Consider the following 18,915-nt stretch of genomic DNA (forward strand, 5'->3'; position numbering starts at 1 on the left):
GTCAGTCAGTCACCCCCCGTCAGTCAGTCAGTCAGTCACCCCCCGTCAGTCAGTCAGTCAGTCACCCCCCGTCAGTCAGTCAGTCAGTCACCCTCCGTCAGTCACCCCCCGTCAGTCAGTCAGTCAGTCACCCCCCGTCAGTCAGTCAGTCACCCCCCGTCAGTCAGTCACCCCCCGTCAGTCAGTCAGTCAGTCAGTCAGTCACCCCCCGTCAGTAAGTCAGTCAGTCACCCCCCGTCAGTCAGTCAGTCACCCCCCGTCAGTCAGTCACCCCCCGTCAGTCACCCCCCGTCAGTCAGTCAGTCACCCCCCGTCAGTCAGTCAGTCAGTCAGTCACCCCCCGTCAGTCAGTCAGTCAGTCACCCCCCGTCAGTCAGTCAGTCAGTCACCCCCCGTCAGTCAGTCAGTCACCCCCCGTCAGTCAGTCAGTCACCCCCCGTCAGTCAGTCAGTCACCCCCCGTCAGTCAGTCAATCACCCCCCGTCAGTCAGTCACCCCCCGTCAGTCAGTCAGTCAGACAGTCAGTCAGTCACCCCCCGTCAGTCAGTCAGTCAGTCAGTCACCCCCGTCAGTCAGTCAGTCACCCCCGTCAGTCAGTCAGTCAGTCACCCCCCGTCAGTCAGTCAGTCAGTCACCCCCCGTCAGTCAGTCAGTCACCCTCCGTCAGTCAGTCAGTCACCCCCCGTCAGTCAGTCAGTCAGTCACCCCCCGTCAGTCAGTCAGTCAGTCACCCCCCGTCACCCCCCGTCAGTCAGTCAGTCAGTCACCCCCCGTCAGTCAGTCAGTCACCCCCCGTCAGTCAGTCAGTCACCCCCCGTCAGTCAGTCAATCAGTCACCCCCCGTCAGTCAGTCAGTCAGTCACCCCCCGTCAGTCAGTCAGTCAGTCACCCCCCGTCAGTCAGTCAGTCACCCCCCGTCAGTCAGTCACCCCCCGTCAGTCAGTCAGTCAGTCACCCCCCGTCAGTCAGTCAGTCAGTCACCCACCGTCAGTCAGTCAGTCACCCCCCGTCAGTCAGTCAGTCACCCCCCGTCAGTCAGTCAGTCACCCCCCGTCAGTCAGTCAGTCACCCCCCGTCAGTCAGTCAGTCAGTCACCCCCCGTCAGTCAGTCAGTCAACCCCCGTCAGTCAGTCAGTCACCCCCGTCAGTCAGTCAGTCACCCCCCGTCAGTCAGTCAGTCACCCCCCGTCAGTCAGTCAGTCAGTCACCCCCCGTCAGTCAGTCAGTCACCCCCCGTCAGTCAGTCAGTCAGTCACCCCCCGTCAGTCAGTCAGTCACCCCCCGTCAGTCAGTCAGTCACCCCCCGTCAGTCAGTCACCCCCCGTCAGTCAGTCAGGCAGTCACCCCCCGTCAGTCAGTCAGGCAGTCACCCCCCGTCAGTCAGTCAGTCACCCCCCGTCAGTCAGTCACCCCCCGTCAGTCACCCCCCGTCAGTCAGTCAGTCACCCCCCGTCAGTCACCCCCCGTCAGTCAGTCAGTCACCCCCCGTCAGTCAGTCAGTCAGTCACCCCCCGTCAGTCAGTCACCCCCCGTCAGTCAGTCAGTCACCCCCCGTCAGTCAGTCAGTCAGTCACCCCCCGTCAGTCAGTCAGTCACCCCCCGTCAGTCAGTCAGTCACTCACCCCCCGTCAGTCAGTCAGACAGTCAGTCAGTCACCCCCCGTCAGTCAGTCAGTCACCCCCCATCAGTCAGTCAGTCAGTCACCCCCCGTCAGTCAGTCACCCCCCGTCAGTCAGTCAGTCAGTCACCCTCCGTCAGTCACCCCCCGTCAGTCAGTCAGTCAGTCAGTCACCCCCCGTCAGTCAGTCAGTCACCCCCCGTCAGTCAGTCACCCCCCGTCAGTCAGTCAGTCAGTCAGTCACCCCCCGTCAGTAAGTCAGTCAGTCACCCCCCGTCAGTCAGTCAGTCAGTCACCCCCCGTCAGTCAGTCACCCCCCGTCAGTCACCCCCCGTCAGTCAGTCAGTCACCCCCCGTCAGTCAGTCAGTCAGTCAGTCAGTCACCCCCCGTCAGTCAGTCAGTCACCCCCCGTCAGTCAGTCAGTCACCCCCCGTCAGTCAGTCAGTCAGTCACCCCCCGTCAGTCAGTCACCCTCCGTCAGTCACCCCCCGTCAGTCAGTCAGTCACCCCCCGTCAGTCAGTTAGTCACCCCCCGTCAGTCAGTTAGTCACCCCCCGTCAGTCAGTCACCCCCCGTCAGTCAGTCAGTCAGTCAGTCACCCCCCGTCAGTAAGTCAGTCAGTCACCCCCCGTCAGTCAGTCAGTCACCCCCCGTCAGTCAGTCACTTCCCGTCAGTCACCCCCCGTCAGTCAGTCAGTCACCCCCCGTCAGTCAGTCAGTCAGTCAGTCACCCCCGTCAGTCAGTCAGTCAGTCACCCCCCGTCAGTCAGTCAGTCACCCCCCGTCAGTCAGTCAGTCAGTCACCCCCCGTCACCCCCCGTCACCCCCCGTCAGTCAGTCAGTCAGTCACCCCCGTCAGTCAGTCACCCCCCGTCAGTCAGTCACCCCCCGTCAGTCAGTCAGTCAGTCACCCCCCGTCAGTCAGTCACCCCCCGTCAGTCAGTCAGTCAGTCACCCCCCGTCAGTCAGACAGTCAGTCAGTCACCCCCCGTCAGTCAGTCAGTCACCCCCCATCAGTCAGTCAGTCAGTCAGTCAGTCACCCCCCGTCAGTCAGTCAGTCAGTCACGCCCCGTCAGTCAGACAGTCAGTCAGTCACCCCCCGTCAGTCAGTCAGTCAGTCACCCCCCGTCAGTCAGTCAGTCAGTCACCCTCCGTCAGTCACCCCCCGTCAGTCAGTCAGTCAGTCACCCCCCGTCAGTCAGTCAGTCACCCCCCGTCAGTCAGTCACCCCCCGTCAGTCAGTCAGTCAGTCACCCCCCGTCAGTCAGTCAGTCAGTCACCCCCCGTCACCCCCCGTCACCCCCCGTCAGTCATTCAGTCAGTCACCCCCGTCAGTCAGTCAGTCACCCCCCGTCAGTCAGTCAGTCAGTCACCCCCCGTCAGTCAGTCACCCCCCGTCAGTCAGTCAGTCAGTGACCCCCCGTCAGTCAGTCACCCCCCGTCAGTCAGTCAGTCACCCCCCGTCAGTCAGTCACCCCCCGTCAGTCAGTCAGTCAGTCACCCCCCGTCAGTCAGTCAGTCAGTCAGTCAGTCACCCCCCGTCAGTCAGTCAGTCAGTCACCCCCCGTCAGTCAGTCAGTCACCCCCCGTCAGTCACCCCCGTCAGTCACCCCCCGTCAGTAAGTCACCCACCACCTCACCCACATACTCTCGCTCTCCCTGTCACTCTCTCCCTGTCACCCTCTCTCTCTCCCTGTCACCCTCTCTCTCTCGCTCTCCCTTTCACACTCTCTCTCGCTCTCCCTGTCACCCTCTCTCTCTCGCTCTCCCTTTCACACTCTCTCTCGCTCTCCCTGTCACTCTCTCTCTCCCTGTCACACTCTCTCTCTCGCTCTCCCTGTCACCCTCTCTTTCTCGCTCTCCCTGTCACCCTCTCTCTCTCACTCTCCCTGTCACCCTCTCTCTCGATCTCCCTGTCACCCTCTCTCTCTCACTCTCCTTGTCACCCTCTCTCTCGCTCTCCCTGTCACCCTCTCTCTCTCTCGCTCTCCCTGTCACCCTCTCTCTCTCTCGCTCTCCCTGTCACCCTCTCTCTCTCTCGCTCTCCCTGTCACCCTCTCTCTCTTGCTCTCCCTGTCACCCTCTCTCTCCCTGTCACCCTCTCTCTCACTCTCCCTGTCACCCTCTCTCTCTCTCTCACTCTCCTTGTCAACCTCTCTCTCTCACTCTCCGTCACCCTCTCTCTCTCTCGATCTCCTTGTCACCCTCTCTCTCTCTCTCACTCTCCTTGTCACCCTCTCTCTCTCTCCCTGTCACCCTCTCTCTCTCTCGCTCTCCCTGTCACCCTCTCTCTCGCTCTCCCTGTCACCCGCTCTCGCTCTCCCTGTCACTCTCTCCCTGTCACCCTCTCTCTCTCGCTCTCCCTTTCACACACTCTCTCGCTCTCCCTGTCACCCTTTCTCTCTCGCTCTCCCTTTCACACTCTCTCTCTCCCTGTCACTCTCTCTCTCCCTGTCACACTCTCTCTCTCGCTCTCCCTGTCACCCTCTCTTTCTCACTCTCCCTGTCACCCTCTCTTTCTCACTCTCCCTGTCACCCTCTCTCTCTCACTCTCCCTGTCACCCTCTCTCTCTCTCGATCTCCCTGTCACCCTCTCTCTCTCTCGCTCTCCCTGTCACACTCTCCCTGTCACCCTCTCTCTCTCGCTGTCCCTGTCACCCTCTCTCTCTCGCTCTCCCTTTCACACTCTCTCTCGCTCTCCCTGTCACCCTCTCTCTCTCGCTCTCCCTTTCACACTCTCTCTCTCGCTCTCCCTTTCACACTCTCTCTCGCTCTCCCTGTCACTCTCTCTCTCCCTGTCACACTCTCTCTCTCGCTCTCCCTGTCACCCTCTCTTTCTCACTCTCCCTGTCACCCTCTCTCTCTCTCGATCTCCCTGTCACCCTCTCTCTCTCTCTCTCAATCTCCTTGTCACCCTCTCTCTCTCTCGCTCTCCCTGTCACCCTCTCTCTCTTGCTCTCCCTGTCACCCTCTCTCTCCCTGTCACCCTCTCTCTCTCTCTCTCACTCTCCCTGTCACCCTCTCTCTCTCGCTCTCCCTGTCACCCTCTCTCTCGCTCTCCGTGTCACCCTCTCTCTCTTGCTCTCCCTGTCACCCTCTCTCTCTCTCTGTCGCTCTCCCTGTCTCCCTCTCTCTTGCTCTCCCTCTCTCTCGCTCTCCCTGTCACCCTCTCTCTCTTGCTCTCTCGCTCTCCCTGTCACCCTCTCTCTCGCTCTCTCACTCTCCCTGTCACCCTCTCTCTCGCTCTCCCTGTCACCCTCTCTCTCGCTCTCCCTGTCACCCTCTCTCTCGCTCTCTCCCTGTCACCCTCTCTCTCGCTCTCTCCCTGTCACCCTCTCTCTCGCTCTCCCTGTCACCATCTCTCTCGCTCTCTCGCTCTCCCTGTCACCCTCTCTCTCGCGCTCTCGCTCTCCCTGTCACCCTCTCTCTCGCACTCTCGCTCTCCCTGTCACCCTCTCTCGCTCTCCCTGTCACCCTCTCTCGCTCTCCCTGTCACCCTCTCTCGCTCTCCCTGCCACCCTCTCTCTCTCGCTCTCCCTGCCACCCTCTCGCTCTCCCTGCCACCCTCTCTCTCTCGCTCTCCCTGCCACCCTCTCTCTCTCGCTCTCCCTGTCACCCTCTCTCTCGCTCTCCCTGTCACCCTCTCTTTCGCTCTCCCTGTCACCCTCTCTCTCGCTCTCTCGCTCTCCCTGTCACCCTCTCTCTCGCTCTCCCTGTCACCCTCTCTCTCGCTCTCTCGCTCTCTCGCTCTCCCTGTCACCCTCTCTCTCGCGCTCTCGCTCTCCCTGTCACCCTCTCTCGCTCTCCCTGTCACCCTCTCTCGCTCTCCCTGCCACTCTCTCTCTCTCGCTCTCCCTGCCACCCTCTCTCTCTCGCTCTCCCTGCCACCCTCTCTCTCTCTCGCTCTCCCTGCCACTCTCTCTCTCTCGCTCTCCCTGTCACCCTCTCTCTCGCTCTCTCGCTCTCCCTGTCACCCTCTCTCTCGCTCTCCCTGTCACCCTCTCTCTCGCTCTCCCTGTCATCCTCTCTCTCGCTCTCTCGCTCTCCCTGTCACCCTCTCTCTCGCTCTCTCGCTCTCCCTGTCACCCTCTCTCGCGCTCTCCCTGTCACCCTCTCTCGCACTCTCCCTGTCACCCTCTCTTTCTCACTCTCCCTGTCACCCTCTCTCTCTCACTCTCCCTGTCACCCTCTCTCTCTCTCGATCTCCCTGTCACCCTCTCTCTCTCTCGCTCTCCCTGTCACACTCTCCCTGTCACCCTCTCTCTCTCGCTGTCCCTGTCACCCTCTCTCTCGCTCTCCCTTTCACACTCTCTCTCGCTCTCCCTGTCACCCTCTCTCTCTCGCTCTCCCTTTCACACTCTCTCTCTCGCTCTCCCTTTCACACTCTCTCTCGCTCTCCCTGTCACTCTCTCTCTCCCTGTCACACTCTCTCTCTCGCTCTCCCTGTCACCCTCTCTTTCTCACTCTCCCTGTCACCCTCTCTCTCTCTCGATCTCCCTGTCACCCTCTCTCTCTCTCTCTCAATCTCCTTGTCACCCTCTCTCTCTCTCGCTCTCCCTGTCACCCTCTCTCTCGCACTCTCGCTCTCCCTGTCACCCTCTCTCGCTCTCCCTGTCACCCTCTCTCGCTCTCCCTGTCACCCTCTCTCGCTCTCCCTGCCACCCTCTCTCTCTCGCTCTCCCTGCCACCCTCTCGCTCTCCCTGCCACCCTCTCTCTCTCGCTCTCCCTGCCACCCTCTCTCTCTCGCTCTCCCTGTCACCCTCTCTCTCGCTCTCCCTGTCACCCTCTCTTTCGCTCTCCCTGTCACCCTCTCTCTCGCTCTCTCGCTCTCCCTGTCACCCTCTCTCTCGCTCTCCCTGTCACCCTCTCTCTCGCTCTCTCGCTCTCTCGCTCTCCCTGTCACCCTCTCTCTCGCGCTCTCGCTCTCCCTGTCACCCTCTCTCGCTCTCCCTGTCACCCTCTCTCGCTCTCCCTGCCACTCTCTCTCTCTCGCTCTCCCTGCCACCCTCTCTCTCTCGCTCTCCCTGCCACCCTCTCTCTCTCTCGCTCTCCCTGCCACTCTCTCTCTCTCGCTCTCCCTGTCACCCTCTCTCTCGCTCTCTCGCTCTCCCTGTCACCCTCTCTCTCGCTCTCCCTGTCACCCTCTCTCTCGCTCTCCCTGTCATCCTCTCTCTCGCTCTCTCGCTCTCCCTGTCACCCTCTCTCTCGCTCTCTCGCTCTCCCTGTCACCCTCTCTCGCGCTCTCCCTGTCACCCTCTCTCGCACTCTCCCTGTCACCCTCTCTTTCTCACTCTCCCTGTCACCCTCTCTCTCTCACTCTCCCTGTCACCCTCTCTCTCTCTCGATCTCCCTGTCACCCTCTCTCTCTCTCGCTCTCCCTGTCACACTCTCCCTGTCACCCTCTCTCTCTCGCTGTCCCTGTCACCCTCTCTCTCGCTCTCCCTTTCACACTCTCTCTCGCTCTCCCTGTCACCCTCTCTCTCTCGCTCTCCCTTTCACACTCTCTCTCTCGCTCTCCCTTTCACACTCTCTCTCGCTCTCCCTGTCACTCTCTCTCTCCCTGTCACACTCTCTCTCTCGCTCTCCCTGTCACCCTCTCTTTCTCACTCTCCCTGTCACCCTCTCTCTCTCTCGATCTCTCTGTCACCCTCTCTCTCTCTCTCTCAATCTCCTTGTCACCCTCTCTCTCTCTCGCTCTCCCTGTCACCCTCTCTCTCTTGCTCTCCCTGTCACCCTCTCTCTCCCTGTCACCCTCTCTCTCTCTCTCTCACTCTCCCTGTCACCCTCTCTCTCTCGCTCTCCCTGTCACCCTCTCTCTCGCTCTCCGTGTCACCCTCTCTCTCTTGCTCTCCCTGTCACCCTCTCTCTCTCTCTCTGTCGCTCTCCCTGTCTCCCTCTCTCTCGCTCTCCCTGTCACCCTCTCTCTCTTGCTCTCTCGCTCTCCCTGTCACCCTCTCTCTCGCTCTCTCACTCTCCCTGTCACCCTCTCTCTCGCTCTCCCTGTCACCCTCTCTCTCGCTCTCCCTGTCACCCTCTCTCTCGCTCTCTCCCTGTCACCCTCTCTCTCGCTCTCTCCCTGTCACCCTCTCTCTCGCTCTCTCGCTCTCCCTGTCACCATCTCTCTCGCTCTCTCGCTCTCCCTGTCACCCTCTCTCTCGCGCTCTCGCTCTCCCTGTCACCCTCTCTCTCGCACTCTCGCTCTCTCTGTCACCCTCTCTCGCTCTCCCTGTCACCCTCTCTCGCTCTCCCTGTCACCCTCTCTCGCTCTCCCTGCCACCCTCTCTCTCTCGCTCTCCCTGCCACCCTCTCGCTCTCCCTGCCACCCTCTCTCTCTCGCTCTCCCTGCCACCCTCTCTCTCTCGCTCTCCCTGTCACCCTCTCTCTCGCTCTCCCTGTCACCCTCTCTTTCGCTCTCCCTGTCACCCTCTCTCTCGCTCTCTCGCTCTCCCTGTCACCATCTCTCTCGCTCTCTCGCTCTCCCTGTCACCCTCTCTCTCGCGCTCTCGCTCTCCCTGTCACCCTCTCTCTCGCACTCTCGCTCTCCCTGTCACCCTCTCTCGCTCTCCCTGTCACCCTCTCTCGCTCTCCCTGTCACCCTCTCTCGCTCTCCCTGCCACCCTCTCTCTCTCGCTCTCCCTGCCACCCTCTCGCTCTCCCTGCCACCCTCTCTCTCTCGCTCTCCCTGCCACCCTCTCTCTCTCGCTCTCCCTGTCACCCTCTCTCTCGCTCTCCCTGTCACCCTCTCTTTCGCTCTCCCTGTCACCCTCTCTCTCGCTCTCTCGCTCTCCCTGTCACCCTCTCTCTCGCTCTCCCTGTCACCCTCTCTCTCGCTCTCTCGCTCTCTCGCTCTCCCTGTCACCCTCTCTCTCGCGCTCTCGCTCTCCCTGTCACCCTCTCTCGCTCTCCCTGTCACCCTCTCTCGCTCTCCCTGCCACTCTCTCTCTCTCGCTCTCCCTGCCACCCTCTCTCTCTCGCTCTCCCTGCCACCCTCTCTCTCTCTCGCTCTCCCTGCCACTCTCTCTCTCTCGCTCTCCCTGTCACCCTCTCTCTCGCTCTCTCGCTCTCCCTGTCACCCTCTCTCTCGCTCTCCCTGTCACCCTCTCTCTCGCTCTCCCTGTCATCCTCTCTCTCGCTCTCTCGCTCTCCCTGTCACCCTCTCTCTCGCTCTCTCGCTCTCCCTGTCACCCTCTCTCGCGCTCTCCCTGTCACCCTCTCTCGCGCTCTCCCTGTCACCCTCTCTCTCGCTCTCCCTGTCACCCTCTCTCGCGCTCTCGCTCTCCCTGTCACTCTCTCTCGCGCTCTCCCTGTCACCCTCTCTCACTCTCCCTGTCACCCTCTCTCGCTCTCCCTGTCACCCTCTCTCGCTCTCCCTGTCACCCTCTCTCGCTCTCCCTGTCACCCTCTCTCGCTCTCCCTGTCACCCTCTCTCGCTCTCCCTGTCACCCTCTCTCGCTCTCCCTGTCACCCTCTCTCGCTCTCCCTGTCACCCTCTCTCGCTCTCCCTGTCACCCTCTCTCGCTCTCCCTGCCACCCTCTCTCTCTCGCTCTCCCTGCCACCCTCTCTCTCTCGCTCTCCCTGTCACCCTCTCTCTCTCGCTCTCCCTGTCACCCTCTCTCTCTCGCTCTCCCTGTCACCCTCTCTCTCTCTCTCTAGCTCTCCCTGTCACCCTCTCTCTCTCTCTCTCTAGCTCTCCCTGTAACCCTCTCTCTTACTCTCCCTGTCACCCTCTCGCTCTCTCGCTGTATCTTTCACCCACACTCTGGACCTGGATATCTTACTTACCCTATATATCTTAACTGCCCTATACCTACACCGAAATAACCTATACTGCTTTCTTCCAGATCTGACTCAAGCTTCACACGGAAGACATCGGAACCCCCCCTAACCCAGAAGACAGGTAAGGAACACCTCCCCTCCAATGTATAACATTGCGGGAATGCGGGTACGTGGACATTGAGGGACTGCGGATCAGGTAAGATCCCAGGCGGGATTGCTGCTTTAGATATTGTGAAGCGGGGACATCCAGACACTGGTTAAGGGGTTCAGGAAACTAGTCATTCACATCTGGCTTTTATTTCTAGATCTGACATTTACACACACACACACACACACACACACACACACACACACACACACACACACACACACACACACACACACACGTAACAAGGACTAATTGTAGTATAATGTAATACAATAAATACATTTATGTCAAAAACGAATGTTGTTCTGCCTTGGAATTTATTAAATGTATTTTATTTATATATTTTATTTTAAAGCGCGGTTGGGGGTGGGGTTGGGGGCGGGACTACATGGCGAGTAGATTTTGTGGTTGGGCGAGTAGATTTTTGGGTGATTTGTCGAACAGTGTGTGTGTGTGTGTGTGTGTGTGTGTGTGTGTGTGTGTGTGTATGTATATATATATATGTGTGTGTGTGTGTATACTCGTACGTGCGCGCTCTCCCGCACACTCATGAGGAGCTGTTACTTTGTCTCATCTGTCTTTTCGCTCCCCATATGCTTTCTATAGGTTCTGATTTATTAAAGCTGACGAGAGAAGATCTTGTGCAGATCTGTGGCCCAGCAGATGGCATTCGGTTATTCAATGCTCTTAAATCAAGGTAATAAACTATTATATTAAAACTAGCGGAATTACCAGGCGTTGCCCGGGGGAGTGGTGTCCAAAATATTTTTTTTAGATTTTTAACAATAGTTTAGCTAAAACATGCTAAGCATGGCCAATCTAAAATCTATACTATTATTGTAAAAACAAAGTAACCCTAACTGTATCCTAACCAATTGCATCCTATCAAGTCAAGAATATAATTGAGAATGGCAAGAAAGCCGCAGAAAGACTACACTAAAGCTCAAATTTCAAAATAAAAGCTCATTATTCACATGATTTTGTTTCGATCGCACTGTTCTCAATGCGACGTAAGTACGAAGCGTGAGACACCTAGATAAAATCAAGAGAACCGCTTTAGAACTGGAAGTATTCAACCGGTACTTCGTGGACTAATTATGTCTCCTCCAAATATGTACCTACATTCCAGATTTGAAGTTAATCGAACAATTCCCTGAGGAACAAAAGAGAAAAAAAAACTAAGTTTTCACGAACATTTGTTTGGGGGCTACCCAAAGCTATGGGGGAAACATACTGTAACAAAATCCAACATACGCTCTTCCTTTTGATCCTATTAGATAGCATGTCAAGTTTAGTAGCTCTAGGATTAGGAGAGAACAGCCTCTAGGGAGGAAAGTGGACCACAGCGCAGGGACAAATGGCAGGAACCAGCACACCATAGGTTAAAAACTACTTTATTGGTCGACAAGGGGAGACACCATAAAAAGGAGCAACCACCCACTCTGACGCGTTTCGGGCTAGGCCCTTTGTCAAAGAGTATGCCCCAATTACAACAAACACATACTTATATACACACACTCTAATTACCTAAATTAATCGCATCCTCCGGTATCGGTGACGTCTGCGGAACCAGCCGGGCATCTCGCGAGACTACCTGTCTAGCCGGAGCCCCAGGAGACAAATCATCTAGAGCATACTGCGCCACTTAGCCTGGAGGACACGTCAATGCAGGCAACAACAGATAACTATGTCCCGATTGTGTCCATAACCGGGAGTGACGTCACGAGGAACAATCCTAAATCTCACGAGACTCCCAGACTCACTGGTGTCTCTAAGAGACAAGGAAGAACCCCACAGCGCCATCTACCTCGGAGAGGACCGCAAGACACACACTAACCTACACATACACAAAGGCAGCAATCTCACATTGCCATAGAGACCATGATAACATATGTCTGTACAGTAAAGACATAACAAACTCATAGGAAAGTGAGAAAAATATGAAAAGAAACTAAATAAAAACATAAAGAACAAACTAAATAAAAAAAATACAATATAATCACAATATGCTGAGTATGTATATGTATAGGCCATAACAAACCCTTATTGCTTGAAAAAATAAAAGTAAAAAGGGATAGAAAAAGGTGGTTGACATAGAAACATATATTGATTAAAAACTTTGATTGAAAATGTATTATATATTAAGTTGTTAACAATACTGACAAAAAGTCTCTCTGTATAACCAACATAGAGACGGATATTTTATCCAACCGTTTCGCGACTGCACAAAACATATATGTATTTACTATAAATAATTGTTTAGTGATCTCAATAAAAATAGTCATAATAAATGTATTTAATCTATAAGACCTAAAGATATAGAACCCCATACTATAACATATATATATAATGACAAAATAGCAAATATTCAACAACCGCATCACAATCAGGAGAAAGAATAAACAGCAATATACTCAGCGAGGGATGAACACCATAATCACTGAGACAAAAAATGCTTAAGTTCCCAGTCCGTGTTCATCCCTCGCGGAGCCATAGATCCCAAAGAATGTATCCAGAACATTTCTCTGCGGTTAAGGATATTCTCCCTATTTCCCCCTCTGACAGGTGCCTTGATAAACTCAAGGGCAGAAAAAGAAAAATTATTAATCCTGCCAGAGGGACACGCAGAGAAATGTCTAGAGACGGGATATTTATCATCCTTCTGTTTAATAGATCTCAAATGTTCTGATATCCTTTGCTTAAGAGGGCGTATCGTCCTCCCTATATATTTACTGCCACAGCCGCATTTCAACATGTATACGACGTAATTGGAATTACATGTGATCAATGACTGAATCCTCAAATTTTCTCTAGTGTAAATATTTTTTAGACTTAAGTGGAACTGCATATCTGCACATATTACAATTTCCACATTTCTTAAAACCTCTAATCCTAGAAGTAACATTAGTCTTACCACAGGTCTGCAATAAACTTGGTGATAGATAATGTCCCAGGGTCTTAGCCCATCTAAAGACAAATTTTGGTGGTATATCAACGTATGTCTTAAGTTGTTCATCAAGCTTAAGTACATTCCAGTGTTTCAGAATAATGTTACGAATTTGTCTAGACTGTCTCCTATAAGTGGATATATATAGAGGTGTAGAGTCCTTGGAAAATCCATCTTTTGTTCTCTTATTGGATCTTAACAAATCCTTCCGGTCCATTTGTAAAGCATTGGCATAAGCAGAGTCTATGTTAGACTTACTATAGCCCCTTGATAGAAATTTGTTTTTGAGATAAGCAGATCTATCAATGGCTTGTTCAGTCGAACAGACTCTGCGTAGACGTATGCCTTAGGTATTTCCTTAATTAATGCAATCGGATGTGCACTCCTGGCCTGGAGATCAAAAGATGGATTTTCCAAGGACTTTACACCTCTATTTATATCCACTTATAGTAGACAGTCTAGACAAATTCGTAACATTATGCAGTTCCACTTAAAAGTCGAAAAAATGTTTACACTAGAGAAAATTTGAGGATTCAATCATTGATCACATGTAATTCCAATTACGTCGTATACATGTTGAAATGCGGCTGTGGCAGTAAATATATAGGGAGGACGATACGCCCTCTTAAGCAAAGGATATCAGAACATTTGAGATCTATTAAACAGAAGGATGATAAATATCCCGTCTCTAGACATTTCTCTGCGTGTCCCTCTGGCAGGATTAATAATTTTTCTTTTTCTGCCCTTGAGTTTATCAAGGCACCTGTCAGAGGGGGAAATAGGGAGAATATCCTTAACCGCAGAGAAATGTTCTGGATACATTCTTTGGGATCTATGGCTCCGCGAGGGATGAACACGGACTGGGAATTTAAGCATTTTTTGTCCCAGTGATTATGGTGTTCATCCCTCGCTGAGTATATTGCTGTTTATTCTTTCTCCTGATTGTGATGCAGTTGTTGAATATTTGCTATTTTGTTATTATATATATGTTATAGTATCGGGTTCTATATCTTTAGGTCTTATAGATTATTTACATTTATTATGACTATTTTTATTGAGATCACTAAACAATTATTTATAGTAAATACATATATGTTTTGTGTAGTCGCGAAACGGTTGGATAAAATATCCGTCTCTATGTTGGTTATACAGAGAGACTTTTTGTCAGTATTGTTAATAGCTTAATATATAATACATTTTCAATCAAAGTTTTTAATCAATATATGTTTCTATGTCAACCACCTTTTTCTATCCCTTTTTACTTTTATTTTTTCAAGCAATAAGGGTTTGTTATGGCCTATACATATACATACTCAGCATATTGTGATTATATTGTATTTTTTTATTTAGTTTGTTCTTTATGTTTTTATTTAGTTTCTTTTCATATTTTTCTCACTTTCCTATGAGTTTGTTATGTCTTTACTGTACAGACATATGTTATCATGGTCTCTATGGCAATGTGAGATTGCTGCCTTTGTGTATGTGTAGGTTAGTGTGTGTCTTGCGGTCCTCTCCGAGGTAGATGGCGCTGTGGGGTTCTTCCTTGTCTCTTAGAGACACCAGTGAGTCTGGGAGTCTCGTGAGATTTAGGATTGTTCTTCGTGACGTCACTCCCGGTTATGGACACAATCGGGACATAGTTATCTGTTGTTGCCTGCATTGACGTGTCCTCCAGGCTAGGTGGCGCAGTATGCTCTAGTTGATTTGTCTCCTGGGGCTCCGGCTAGACAGGTAGTCTCGCGAAATGCCCGGCTGGTTCCGCTGACGTCACCGATACCGGAGGATGCGATTAATTTAGGTAATTAGAGTGTGTGTATATAAGTATGTGTTTGTTGTAATTGGGGCATACTCTTTGACAAAGGGCCTAGCCCGAAACGCGTCAGAGTGGGTGGTTGCTCCTTTTTATGGTGTCTCCCCTTGTCGACCAATAAAGTAGTTTTTAACCTATGGTGTGCTGGTTCCTGCCATTTGTCCCTGCGCTGTGGTCCACTTTCCTCCCTAGAGGCTGTTCTCTCCTGATCGCCAATCAAGCTGGATGCACGCCTACTCGGATTTCCTGCTGTTTGTCATCACTCTACATTTAATAGTGAGTGGACTGTGGTATTACTGGCTGACTTCTGACTGTGTCACCAATATTGTTCAGTGACTTTATCTGAGTGTGGATGGTTAAAAGGGGACCGTCTGCCTTTGGCGTTGTGTCCCCCTATTACCCTATAAATCCCACTCTAGGATTTAAACCATATTCGACAGTCACGTGTTTATGAACTTTAGATTGGGATGACAATTGATGTCAATTTCTTTGAGCAGCTTTGTTTCATTTATATACCCAGGATCAAGTATTTTGATGTCCGTGGCTTATGGGACTTATTATATGATATAACTGCGGAATATTTCTGTTGCACCATGATTGGACTCCATGTACTGTTTTTCTAGCTCTAGGATTAAGCATGTGGATTTGTATAGCCGGACAAACAAACTGTCTGAGTTACTGTATAGTATAGATAATTGCCACTTGCTGTTTGGTTAGAATGCAAGTGACTGGTTTGCTTTATCTTTTAAGGGGGGAATCCCTCCTTGGGCCAAAGTAAACATTTTCTCTTAAAAAACAAAACAAAAAAAACTGATAATTAGGGGGGAAAAAATGATATTAAGAAAGATATTATTTATATAGCGCCATTAATGTACATGGCGCTTCACAGCAGTAATACACTTGACAATCATATAAATAAGAAATACAAATAACACATAATGGGAAGATGTGCTTCAGACATAAAAGTGACATTTAGGAAAAGGAGTCCCGGCTCCGAACACCTTACAATCTAATGGGTAGGTAGGAAGAACGTACAGAGACAGTAGAAGTGTGTTCTAGTAAGTGCGTCTGCAAGGGACCAAGCTGAGGAGGAGCTGCTCATATATTTCATTAAGCAGGTGTGTTTTAAGGTGAGTCTTAAAGGTGGATAGAGAGGGTGCTATTCGGATATTGAGGGCAAGGGCATTCCAGAGGTGTGGGGTAGTCGGCAAAAAGGGGTGACAGTGGCGCTCCCTCAAAATAAAGTGCAAAATGTGATTATTGTCCCCTATTGGTGTGGGGGCTAGAGTGAATAAGTGATAAATAAAATAAACAAATAATACTGTCCCCGATGCTGCTGCAGCTCAATCGAGAAGGATCATCCCTTCCCTTGATCCTTAGTTGATATGCAAATGTTATGGAGATGAGCGCATACAAAAGAAAAGAAATACAATGTACACAAGTAACTGCTTGCAAAGGGGTGGAAGGGGGTGATAAGTAAATTAATAAAATATTCTACATGTACTCACACAGGCATGTGTGAGTAAAACTCACTCAGCTGTGTCTTTAAACTCTGTGGGCTGTCTTTCTCTGTCAGTGGATGTCCTCAGCAGCTGGAAATGCACTTGTTGCAGTAAACCCATGGGCAGAAGAGAGCACAGCAGCCCAATATAAGCAGGGTGAACCTTGTAGGGTGATAAACAGGGGACGGGGAAATGTGAGGGTGAGGAGGGAAAAAAGGGAATGGGAGGGGGGGAGGGGAAAGGTGGATAAGGACCGTGAAAATGGAGATAAAGATATAAAAACACTTACACAGGCATGTGTGAGTGAAGTACAAAAAGGGAGTTCTTAGGATTCTTATCACAGGCTTCCTTCTGTCAATGGGTGTCCGAGTCTTCAGTCACTGACTGATATTGGCACTCAGCAAAAAAAAAAAAAAAAAAAGAGAGAGAGCTGTAAAAATTTATAATTTATTGTACAAGAATAGAAAAAGCAGTAACTTACATAAAAAATGGGGCAGTCTGTAAGAAGGGTTTAAGGTGGGACAGGGCTTTAAGTACAAAGGGGGTAGAGAGAAGACATCCTTGAGCGGAACGCAAGAGTCGGGATTGTACATAGCGAGAAATTAGGGCTGAGACGTAAGGAGGAGCAGAAGAGTGTAAAGCTTTAAAAGTGAGGAGGAGAATTGAATGTGTGAGATGGGATTTGATAAGCAGAAAGGAGAGGGATTTCACCAGAAGAGATGCTGAGCCAGACTTAGGAAACAGTGGAGGGATTCTAGCAGCAGTGTTTAGGATAGATTGTAGGTGAGACAGGTGGGAGGCAGGAAGGCCGCACAGCAGAGGAGGTTATAGTAGTCGAGACGGGAGAGAATGAAGGTTTGTATCAAAATTTTAGCAGTCGAGCAACAGAGGAAAGGGCGTATGTTTTTAATATTGCGGAGGAAAAAAACGACAGGTTTTAGCTACCTTGAGAATGTGAGAGGACTCAAGTGTGACCCCTAGGCAATCCGTTTGTGCTACTTGGTGTATGATAGTACTTTCAACAGTAATGTGGAATGAAGTAGTAGGGCCAGCTTAGTGATGAAATATGAGGAAATCTTTTTTTGCCATGTTAAGTTAAAGTCGATGGAGGGTTATCCAGGATGATATAGCAGTGAGACATTCAGAAACTTTGGTCTGTACAACAGGTGTAAGGTCAGGGGTTGAAAAGTCAATTTGTGTGTCATTAGCACAGAGGTGATATTTGAACCCAAGAGATATGATTAGGTCACCTAGAGAGTGTGTGTAAGGAGAAAAGAGGAGATGTAATCACCTCTGTCTTTGGCAGCATAGAGGTCATTAGTTATTTTAGTGAGGGCTGTTTCAGTGGAGTGAGCAGTGCGGAAGCCAGATTGTAGAGGGTCTAGGACAGAATAGGTGTTAAGAAAATGGAGCAAGCGAGAGAATACAAGACATTCAAGGAGTTTAGAGGCAAAAGGCACGAGGGAGACAGAACGATAGTTCGAAAGACAGGTAGGGTCAAGCTTGCTGTTTTTGAGTAATGGTATAACTGTTGCGTGTTTGAAGGAGGAGGGAAAGGTAGCAGAGTAGATGGAGGAGTTAAAAATGTGTGTGAGTGTAGGGATTATTGTAGGAGCAAGAGGTTTTAGGAGATGGGAGGGAATGGGGTCAAGAGAGCAAGTGGTAGAGGGAGAAGAGGAGATCAGCAACAACACATCCTCTGTGATAGCGGAAAAAGAGTCGATGAAGGCAGGAGGAGATTTAGGAAGAGGTGTAGGATGGGAGGAGAAAACAGAGGGGTTGTCCTGATGTATGGATTCCACCTTTTCATTGAAATAGTCAGCAAATTCCTGAGGTGAGATGGAGGAAGAACAGGCAGCATATTTTTAAGTTTAATGTTTCTATGGTATCCAAATGCTTTGGAAAGATTTTATGATTCTTACCTAATCTTTTTGTTACTTTTTGAGGGCCTTTGCGTCAAATTAAGACGCTTTTTTTTTGATGCGTGTAAAGTAATTATGATGGCATCATTAATCAAACATTGTTAATTTTTATTTTTTTCCCCCCCACCTGACTTACTTTTCCCATCTCGTTACACCTATGTTTCTATCTTAGGACTGTTCGGCCCCGTCTGACAATATATGTGTGTCAGGAGCAGACGCGAAGGGTTCACCCAGAGAGACAACAAGATGCAGACAATGGGGATAACAACAATGGTGCAGTACATGGTAAGAAAGTAGATGCGTAGGAAATAATTCAGCTGAAATTAAACTGAACGGATCTGCACGCACCTGTGTTGTCATTATAGCACTGGTGCAATACTACTTAAGGTCCCTAAAAGAGCCGCATCTTCCCCTTTCTTCCCCTTCCCGCGTTTAATAAAAAAATGCTCCCCTCCCCTTCCCCGAACCCCTGGCTTCTCCCCCTGGCTGCGCGCAGCTTTGCGCAGCTTCCCCCTTACCACTGCTGCCTCTGCAGACTTCGGGGATGCCGGGGAACCCTGGACCGTGTGACCGGCGCCAGAGTGACGCGCCGCACGTGCCAGGGAAATCCCCAAACGAGCCGCCGGCTAGTCGCGACTTTCCCCACACCGCGGTTACGGCCGTGTTAGAATAAACAGCGTCGCCACTGTAGATGTTAGGGAACACAAGAAAAATTAAAAACAGATATGGGTAGTATATTTTCCCTTGAGACCTCATTTTACAAAAAATAAATAAGTTTTGCATTCCTCTAGTCAAGTACATCGGTGGCCAATGAGTGAGCCACTCACTGACTGAGCCACCTGTGCTGAAGCAGGGATATCCTTAAAACGAGCTGTTGGTGGCCCTTGAGGATTGGATTTGGCAACTCCTGGTCTAGGACGTTTGACCATGGCCATTTGGCCGCGACCATAGTGCTACCGGCGCTCCACCCCAGGACGATTCGCCTCAGGTCCTCTTGCCGCCGGACACTCAGCGCGGCCACCAGCAGCAGGGACACATTTTTAAATTTCTCCGTTGGGGAGTATCCTGCTGAGGGCGCTCACAAATGTCGTGCAAGGTGCTCTGCGGCTGGCCGCGAGGACATTTAAAGATGGCGGTGAGGTGACCGGCGGCAAGATGACCTTCGGTGAGTCGTCCTGGTGGTGGAAC

At 51.3% G+C, this 18,915-nt stretch overlaps 1 protein-coding gene across 7 annotated transcripts in view; it reads left to right on the forward strand.

Annotated features, from left to right (window-relative positions):
• Positions 1-18,915, forward strand: part of UBP1 (upstream binding protein 1) — a 161,062-nt gene that overhangs the window by 113,448 nt on the left and 28,699 nt on the right. For all 7 annotated transcript variants that reach the window (XR_012799184.1, XR_012799185.1, XR_012799186.1 and 4 more), the window contains 2 exons: positions 10,153-10,243; positions 17,900-18,012. Coding sequence is in view for 3 of the 7 variants with exons in the window: in XM_075586340.1 (XP_075442455.1) it covers positions 10,153-10,243; positions 17,900-18,012 (204 nt within the window). In the remaining 4 variants the exon portion in view is untranslated. The remainder of the gene's footprint in view (positions 1-10,152; positions 10,244-17,899; positions 18,013-18,915) is intronic.

This window comes from Ascaphus truei, chromosome 2 (genome assembly GCF_040206685.1).
Source record: "Ascaphus truei isolate aAscTru1 chromosome 2, aAscTru1.hap1, whole genome shotgun sequence".
Taxonomy (NCBI): Eukaryota; Metazoa; Chordata; class Amphibia; order Anura; family Ascaphidae; genus Ascaphus; species Ascaphus truei.